The sequence below is a fragment of the Anomalospiza imberbis genome, chromosome 20 (assembly GCF_031753505.1).
Source record: "Anomalospiza imberbis isolate Cuckoo-Finch-1a 21T00152 chromosome 20, ASM3175350v1, whole genome shotgun sequence".
Taxonomy (NCBI): domain Eukaryota; kingdom Metazoa; phylum Chordata; class Aves; order Passeriformes; family Viduidae; genus Anomalospiza; species Anomalospiza imberbis.
In genome coordinates, this window is record NC_089700.1 from 3,367,707 (window position 1) to 3,376,423 (window position 8,717).

General features: G+C 55.1%; 1 protein-coding gene across 5 annotated transcripts; it reads left to right on the plus strand.

Moving 5' to 3' along the window:
- The first annotated feature begins 363 nt into the window (after nucleotides 1-363).
- On the plus strand, nucleotides 364-5,436 carry LOC137485605 (glutamine-rich protein 2-like). 5 transcript variants are annotated; one of them, XM_068210160.1, is made up of 14 exons: nucleotides 366-525; nucleotides 611-712; nucleotides 961-1,065; nucleotides 1,253-1,344; nucleotides 1,486-1,600; nucleotides 1,882-2,004; nucleotides 2,236-2,310; nucleotides 2,626-2,790; nucleotides 2,947-3,059; nucleotides 3,683-3,748; nucleotides 3,984-4,100; nucleotides 4,689-4,830; nucleotides 5,005-5,098; nucleotides 5,286-5,436. In XM_068210160.1, the coding sequence occupies exons 1-14, from the start codon at nucleotides 502-504 to the stop codon at nucleotides 5,375-5,377; spliced, it is 1,425 nt and encodes a 474-aa protein (XP_068066261.1). In that variant the 5' UTR covers nucleotides 366-501; the 3' UTR covers nucleotides 5,378-5,436. The 5 variants fall into 5 exon arrangements, with proteins under 5 accessions (XP_068066259.1, XP_068066261.1, XP_068066260.1 ...); XM_068210158.1 differs by lacking the exon at nucleotides 5,286-5,436 and having other exon boundaries at nucleotides 364-525; nucleotides 5,005-5,256; XM_068210159.1 differs by lacking the exon at nucleotides 5,286-5,436 and having other exon boundaries at nucleotides 4,035-4,100; nucleotides 4,689-4,845; nucleotides 5,005-5,256.
- Nucleotides 5,437-8,717: the final 3,281 nt, after the last annotated feature.

An 8,717-nucleotide genomic window follows, 5' to 3' on the forward strand; every position in this document is an offset into this window, starting at 1 on the left:
GGCCATGCTGGAGCACCTGGACAGGCAGTACCTGACCAGCCAGGAGCCGTGGCCGGGCCAGCTGAGTGGCCCCTCACTTGCTGATCTGGCCACTGACGTGAAAAAGATGAAGGAGGAGATGGAAGAGTACAGGGAACACATGTCCAAGGTAGAGGCTCTTCCCAGCCCCCGGGGCACTCCCCCACCAGACAGCCCCTCCCCGCTTCCTCAGACAGCAGTGCTTGGCACTGCCCTCAGTGCCCCGGCACAGCCCCTGGCAGGGGCTCTTTGCCATCTGCATGGGCTTCAGCGCTCTGGCACTGAGCTGGGCTGGGGCAGGGGGCACTGGGACTCTCCCTGCCCACCTGGATTGCCATGGGCTGCCCGTGGCAGGGCAGGGCTCTTTGCGCTGTTGCTGCCCTGGCCATCACCTCTGACATCCCTGCTCCTCGGACTGTTTCACAGGTCCTTCGTGAGGAGATTGGTGGGGTAAAGGCAGAAAATTCCCGCATATCAGAGGAGATGAAGAAATTGCGGGAGACACAGGTCTGTGCAGACCACTGCAGTTCTCAAGGTCATATTTCCCACACTCACTCTCCAGAGCCTTGTCTCTGACAATGCTTTCTCCTAGACCATGGCTATTTCCCAGCATCAAGAAGAGATGGAAAAGTTCAAGGCTGCCCAGCGTCATATGGCAGAGAAAATGAAGAAGGTCCAGATGTCACGGGACGAGGTGAAGTGCTGCCGGGAGCAAGTTTTGGGTCTGAGACAGCAGCCTGTACCCTCGGCTCTGCTGGCTGGAGGCTCAGTACCCTTGGCCCTGCTAGATGCACGGACCGTGCTGCCTGCAGAGCCCTGCCAGCCTGGCTGAGCCCGGCCCTGTGCTGTCCCCGGGGCTCCACAAACCACAGCAGGGGTCAAGGCCTTGCAGGTCCCCACTGACCCTCCCAGAGGCTCACTGCCACCACTCCTCTCTCCTAGGACATGGCTCTCATCCAGGCTCTCCGTGAGGAGATGGACAGGATAAAGGCCACACAGATGTGCATGGAAGGAGACATAAAGAAGATGAAGGAGTCCCTTGCCTTAGTGAGCTGTTGGGTCATGTAATCTTTAGGCTTCCATGGGGACCTTCAATGTGATTGCAAGAGCAGGGTTTGGGATCAGGGTCTCAGGAGCGGGTGGAGGACCCTGGGTCTGCCCATGCAGCTGAAGGGCCCCCACGCTGGGACAGCAGGATGTCCGTGCCCTGACTCTACCGCTACTGGCTTTCCAGATGAAGAAGCTGCAGGAGGACCTTAAAAAGCTGAGGCAGGACGCAGCCAGGTGGAAAGAAGAGAGCAGTAAGGAGATCTCTCAGCAAATTGAGTAAGAGGACAGGAGTGGGTTTCATACCCTGTGGGGCTGCAAGGGAGCCCTGCTGGTCTGGGAGCATCCTGGTTGGCAGGCACAGGATGCCCAGCAGCCCTGCAGGGGTAACCCTGACCTTGCCCCCATCCCGCTGGCCAGGGCTTTGAGGCAGGAGACAAAGCAGGATCTGCAGAAGATGAGAGAGCAGCAGGAGATGAGGAATGCCATGCTGGAGCAGCTGGTGACTGAGACAGCCGACCAGCTGAACGAGCAGGTGAGGTCCTGGGGGAGCACTCCCACCAGCCCTGGCTTGGTCATGTCGGAGGTCCACGCCACATCCTCATGCTGTGTGGAGCTTTGCTGTAATGTGGGGGAGACACAAGCTGCCCAAATTGGCCTGGACCAGTCAGCGGCATGGACAGAGATTAAAGCCTTGATGCAAACGTCCTGATGACACCAAAGCTCCTGGCCACAGGCTGAGAAATGTGGGACTGCCCCTGTGGAGCAGCTGGACTCCTTTGGTCATCACCTTATGTTCTTCCATCCCTGGAGCAGGATCGGGAGCTGAGCCAGCACATGGAAGCCAAGATCCTGCAGATTCAAAGAGACTATGAGAAACTCAGCTTTGCCTCAGGGATCCTGCAGAAGGACTCTCAACAAAAGCAGAGCGCAATCGAGGTGTGTGGTTGAAACCTATTTGGGCTCAGAGCATCCCCCAGGAAGACTCCAGGCAGGGGACCTCAAGGAATCTCCTGATGACCACCTCACAGCACTGTGCTGCTTCCAAGTGCCCTTCCTCAAGTTTTTTTTGGGTAGGGGGAGTGGGGTGTGCTCCTGGCTCGTGCACTGTGCACCAAGAGGCAGCTCCAACCTTGCTCTGGTGTCATGGGTTTCTTTCTGTACTGAAAGATGCTGTTCCAGTCTCTGGAGAAGCTGCAGAAGGAGAAGGCAAATGAGCAGGACGTGATGGCAGCAATGGACATGGTACAGTCGCAGTGGGCCTCTCTGCCAGCCCAAGGGGTTTCCAGGCAGGGTGACAAATGCCCCTGGTCCCTTGGGGGCTGGGCGGCAGAACTGGCCTGGGGAGGGAGAATTTCCTGAGCTCGTGGGGTCCCTCACCCTCCAGATGATGGGACCAAACTCACCAGGGTGATGGGGCAAATGGGGCCACAGCACCCTGAAAGGGGCATGATGGCCTGGAGGAAGCACTTCTCCTCTGCCCCTCTTGCACATGTGCTGGCCCTGCCTGTCGTTCCTCATCCCTTTCCCCACCGCTCTCCTGCCGTTCCCCTCTGCTAGAAGGCGGACAAAGCTGCCTTGGGCAGCAAAGTTGACTGCAGCCAATTTGAAGAGAACATGGAGGAGCTGGATGAGAGGATGCAGGAGTTGCAGAGCCAGATTTCAGGCCAGGAGCAGCACTGGAATAAGATGCAGCATCAATTCAGTGAGGCAATGGAAGAGAAGGTGAGGGGTACCTCGTCCCCACCATGACAAACTGGCACCTTTGGGACTCGACAGCCTGAGGCAGCATCCCTCTGAGGATCCCCCTCCAGGCATTTCCCTGGAGAGCTCCGTGTCACATCCCGGGGCAGCTGGCTGAGGCTGTGCACCTGTTCACAGCTGGATCGCCTGGAGCTGAAGACTTTTCGAAAACACCTGGAGAACTCCTGGAACAGGAACATGGAGGAGCTTGAGAACAGGCTGATGCGTGAAAACGCTGCTGGGATTAAGAAGTGAGTGTGACGGAGATTCTGATGGCTCTGGGGACAGCCATGGTCCCGTTCCCTCCAGCTGCCCCACACACTGCCCGTGTGCTCCCCTGCCTTGGGACCAATCCAGCTGCTACATGAGCCACGGGGATGCTGATGAAGCAGCTGCACCTTCTCCTTCCACCAGCAGCAGGTCCCACACAGGAAAGGAGGCAATGAGGACAGGGCACCTGCAGGACAGAGCCCTCCCAAAGCACAATGGGGCTGTGGGTGCAAAGGCTCCCAGAAGCCAGGCTGGGAGATGGCAACGCCCAGGCAGGGCTGTGACAAGCAGTGTCCCATGGCTGGGTCGTGCCCTGCCCTCCTGGCCGGGCACACAGGGGACTTTGGTGCCAGAGAGGGGCTGAAAGCGCCGCAGGGGCTGCTTGGGATGGTGCCACGGGTGCCTGTGCCCTTCACCTGGCATCAGCCAGCACGTTGGGGATGGGGAGGAACAGGCTCAACAGCCCACGGGTCACCCTGCAAACGCCGTGACCCTGTGCAGCGACCTGCCCGGCACCTGGCTGCTGCCAGCCAGCTGCTGCCTGTGTGCGGGCAGGGCTGTGGCCCCAGGAGCTCAGCCAGCCCTCTTCTCTCACCCTCCTTAGGCAGCTGCCAGTCCCTTTCACGTGCCTGTCCTGCGACCGCATGCTCGCCGTGCAGGTTCCTGGCCAGTGAGTAGCAGCAGTGCATCGCGGGCAGCGGGGCCGTGATGGGCGGAGAGGGGTGCCAGCAGTGACCGCCGTGCTGGGCACGGGGCTGACAGTGTCTGCTTGGGAGGCTCTGATGTGGGGAGCCCCCTCTGCAGCCCTGCCATCAGCAGGGGTGTGGGGGCTCATCCCAAGGGCTACAGGCAGCAGGATACCATGGGGTACAATCCTCTGGGTTTGGGGGTGCTGCCTCCAACAGGAACAGCTTGTTTGTCCCCTGTCACACACCTGTGACTCCTGCCCTCCCCAGGTACCCCGAGACACTCCCGTATTTGCAGCCGCTGCCCCCCAGCAAGGAGCCACAGCACAGCCAAAGGTAAGGGCCCTGAGGACACATCCCCAGCTCCCGGGGTGCAGGCTAGTCCTGACACAGCAAGGAGGGCTCTTGCCTGGGCTGGGGCAGAGGAGCTTGGGGGGGACTGGGCAGGGCAGGGGAGCAGAAGGCAGCTGTGGAGGGCCACTGCTTCCCCCAGCTCTGGAGGGTTTTGCATTTTTTGCCTTGCACTGCCCTGTCTGGCCCACCTCTCTGTCCCAAGGTTGCTGAAAGCACATCTGATGAGCTGTGCCTGTTTTCAATCTGAGCTCAGACTTGGTGGGCAGCCGTGTGCCTTCTGTGAAAGGAGTTCCCAAAACCAAGCCCTGCAGCTGGGACAGGCCAGCTCCTGCCCGCTGGTGCCCTGTGCACATGGACCTGCCATGGCCATGGCCAGCAGAGCTGGCTGTGGGGACAGAGCCAGCAGATCCAGCCTGCTGGGACGGGCTTGGGGCTCCTGGAGCAGGTGGACAGGAGCTGGGAGGGACATGGCCCTGCAGGCAGCACTGCCAGGCCCCTCCCGGGCACAGCAGGGTGAAGCCTGGGATGCCACAGGGCTGGGCACTGAGTGTCCTCTGCCCCATCCCACAGGAGGCCGGTGGCCCATGGCAGTGACCCCCGTGTGCCACAGAGCTCTGGGGACCATGAGAGCAGCAGTTTCAAACTGCCCCCCATTCAGGATTGTCCCCGGAACAAGGCATTTCTGCAGGGACTCGTGGCTCTCCCCAGCAAGGTAGGGATGAAGAAGGTGGGGACACGGCACGTGTAATGGGGACTGGCAGGGTGATGCTGAGGATCCAGGCTGAATTTGCGCCTTCAGTTTCCTCGGGGAGAGCTGGTTTGGGAGGGTTGCTAGGGAATGCTGAATTGGGGCCTGCATTTCAGCCAGCTGCTCTCTCCTTCCCAGCCCAGAGTGACCCAGCTGCTGGGCAGGGGTGGGCACATGCCGAGGGGCCGGAACGACCAGCTTCCTGCGCTGATCAGGACACTGGATGAGCCAGGTGCGGCCCTGTCAGGGCACGGGCATCAGGGGGAGAAGAGACTGGCTGTCTGCTGGGCCTGCACCTGGTCCCTGGGGGTCTCGGGCCAAGCAGGTGACCCTGCTGCTGCCCCGTCCTGGGCCGGCTGAGCTGACCCAGACGGGGCAGCCCCGGGGACTGGGGGCTCACCCTTGCCTCTCACCCCCAGGCCCTGCCACCTCACGGGATCACCGGCCAGGCACTGCCCCCCGACAACCTCTCCAGGGCACCAGAGCTCCTCCAGTCTCTCCAGCCCCGTGAGACTTCAACAGCCCTCAAGGAGCCGGACAGGACTGGGAACCCAGTGCTCCATCAGGGACGTCTTCTCCGCCGACAGAAAAGTCTTGTGACAACTGTTGGCAAAGAAATAATTTTTATTTCTGTTAATTTAATAAAAAAAACTTCAAAAACACAGGCAGAGCCTTCTCCCACTGTCACTGAAAACACGGGGATAAGTCAAACACTCTTACACTATTTTTACTATTAGGAATCAGGCATTACTTCATTGCCAGCACTGGGATGCATAGGAATAGCTCCGCTCAGCATGCACACCCACTTTATAAACTTTTCACTATGTATTTTTAGCAAAGGAACTAATGCTCATTGCCTATAAATTACCTATTTCTCTTCATTAATTAATGTTCTATCTCCCATTTGTTTTGGATTTCTCAATTCTCATGCTGTTGCCAGCTAAAGAACTGTTTGCTCCTGGCAGGCTCCATCCTATGCTCATTTCACCAAGTCTTTGGCACTACACTGTCAAAACCAGGAGAAACATTTACCGAGGAAGGGAGTAAAACTACAGTCCATTGATCTAAGGTTTCACAATTTGAATAAGTGGCCAGCTAGACCATCTTTTCTCCTCATTTGCAGAGAAGCACCAGTTCACCAGGTGGTCAGACATGACTGCAGGTTCACCAAGCACCCGGGACTGCCAAAGAGACTCCCAGGGCAGAAGAAGGCATGTGCTAAGGGGAGGGAGAGTATGTTAATTTCTTGGGGGAAATTATTGTCATAGGTATGTTTCTTCTGAAAAAAGCGATCAAGATGATGTAAAACATAGGATTTAATCAGGGGCTTTTCCTGTACCCGGCGTGTACGCTGTTTGCAGTAATCCCCCATCCGTCTGGCATGGCAGTAAAGAATGCCTAAATCCCTCATATGCAAATGAAAGTGTTGGTTTCTTACTGTTTTTGATAACAGTGGTAATTAGTCCACTTTTCAGTCTTTTTATGATTTTAATTTTTCTCCAGATATGGTTTTCAGTACACTAAACGCTGAGTTCTCTTTGTTAGTTTCTTCTTTACCTCTGGTTTCCACAACTTGTCCTCACAGTCTACAACTTCTGCATTCCTGGTGTCCAGTTCTCAGCCCCATTTCTCTACCCCAGCTTTGTTCACTGAAACGTGTCAAGGTTGGTTTAGCAAAACTTGAAAGTGTCAGTGATTTTCCCAAACGGGGTTCCAGTACCAGCAGTTTGTATAAAATCCTGCTACATGCTCCAGTGGAAAACTGCACTGCTTATGATTAAGTAAAGCTAATATTAACAGAGTTAATGAAAACAAATAATTGGAATAGCGAATTAGAAAGTTATATATTTTCCAACAATTCCCTTCTTTGAAAGTTATCTTAATTCTTTCTTTTAAGATTACATCCACTTCAATCATTCAATACTTAGGAAGACTTAAGACACTAAAATGCAACGATTGCTATTAAACTACTTCATAAAACCTTGTGGCAAAACTCGTCATATTTTAAATCTAGGGCCATGTGATTTTGCCAGTGTTTTATCTTGGGCTTGTAATTCTGGGGTTACATTTGAAAGGTCACACATTTTGGTGCAGCAACTATTAGGATGCTTTTCTCTGACACCCCTTGAGCAGCTTTATCTGCCAGTCGGTTTCCTACACCAGCTGATGTATTTCCAAATGGATGAGCTTCACAATGCATGAGAGCCACTCTGGCTGGTACCTGAACACTTTCTAGTGGTTGCCTGATAACGTCTCCACCTTTGGCAGGAGATCCTCGTGCTGAAAGGAGCTCTCCTTTGTTCTAGAGAGCTCCGTGGGCATGTGCTGCTCCAAATGCACATTTAGAATTAGCCCATATGTTGCCCTTCTTCCCCTGAGACAATTCCAGGCGGCCAGAGAGTGAGCAGCTCAGCCTTGTGTGCAGAGGTGGTAAGAAGTAATGGGATGGCTTTGATTGGGCCCTACTGCACACCCAAATTGCTGCTTTCCTTTGCTCACAAAATTGCTCCCACCTCTGGACAATTCCCAGTCCGGATCTTGTACCAGAGGATCTCTTCTGCTGGAGCGAAGCTGCTCCATAGCTAGAAGACAGGCATGTTGTGAGGCATGTTGTGACAGTCATGTTGTGTTTGCAGTTCCACATCATCCTGATCCAACAGGACAACTGGGTACTTGAGCATTCAACTTGGGGGTAATCGGTGACCTCCTTGTTGTCCTGGAACAGAGAGGACAAAGGGTGGAACATGAACAGTCTTTTTCTAGCCCGTGGTCCGTTCTGGGCTTCTTGTATTAAAAAGACAGTTGCTGCTACAAGTTAAAGGCAGCCAGGACATCCTGTAACTTACACTGTCCACTTGTTTGGAAAAATATCTTATGGCCCCTTTCCACGTCCATAACCTCAGTGTTTGTGAACAAACAGCTCAAGAGGCTTGGTCAAGTCAGGTACTGCCTGTGCAGGGACGACATTAGAGCTCTCCTGAGGTCTCTGAAAGCCTCTGGCATTCTGGAGTGCACTGTAGCACCTCCTTGGTGTAGCACCTCCTTGGGGGTTTCTCAGGGCCGCATATAAAGCTCTTACCCTAGGCCAGAATTAAGAACCCAGAGCTCACACCAACCAGCCATCCCCAGAAATGTTCTTCACTTGCAAACAGACCTCGGCTCTGGAGTATGGCAAATTGCCTCCATCCTTTCTGTTCCAAGGCTTGGCTGGCCCTGGGAAATGGTGAAGCTCAGCTACAGAACATGCTCTTTGGCACTCTGGGCCTTCTTCCTGGATACCCTGTCACTGGCTTGTCCCAAAAAGTTCAGCAAACTGAGGGTCATTTCAATGCATCTAGCTTCAGTTCCTGTAGCAATTAAAAGATCACCCACATACTGCAGCAAAGGGAGATCTTCATTCTCCTCCTCCCACACTGAAGTGGCTGCTGGAGCCCTGGCTAGCTCTCTGAACTCCGGCGCCTCGCCAGGAGTGGGGAACTGCCTCGGTATGGGGATTTAGCTGAGGCTGAACCTTTAGAGGCACTTGCTCTAAGGTGCCAGACACAAGCCACAACAGGGACCACGAGAGGAGGAAGGAGGAGGCTCTCCGTCTTGCGGTTCCACAAGGAACACTTTACTCCAGGTGAAGCCAGCTGAAACAAAGCGCCCCAGGCACTCATGTGCAAAGGGTGTAGTGCAGCTACAAGGCAGGGGGTGGATACCAACAGCTAACAAACAGGGAATCCTCAGAGGAGGAGTCAGGGGATTACATCAAGCGTCTGGGGCCAATTGGGGTAGGAGGGTGGAGAGGATGGGTCACATGGGCCAGTGGGGCTTCCAGGAATAGGAGCATTCCAAAGGGGTGCTGCAGA

Bases quoted from the DNA above. Each gene is read 5' to 3' on its own strand.
- LOC137485605 (XM_068210158.1), top strand. From the start codon at position 502: ATGAAGAAATTGCGGGAGACACAG. The intron at 526-610 runs GTCTGTGCAGAC...GCTTTCTCCTAG, and splicing joins AGAAATTGCGGGAGACACAG to ACCATGGCTATTTCCCAGCA. The intron at 4,101-4,688 runs GTAAGGGCCCTG...CCCATCCCACAG, and splicing joins GAGCCACAGCACAGCCAAAG to GAGGCCGGTGGCCCATGGCA.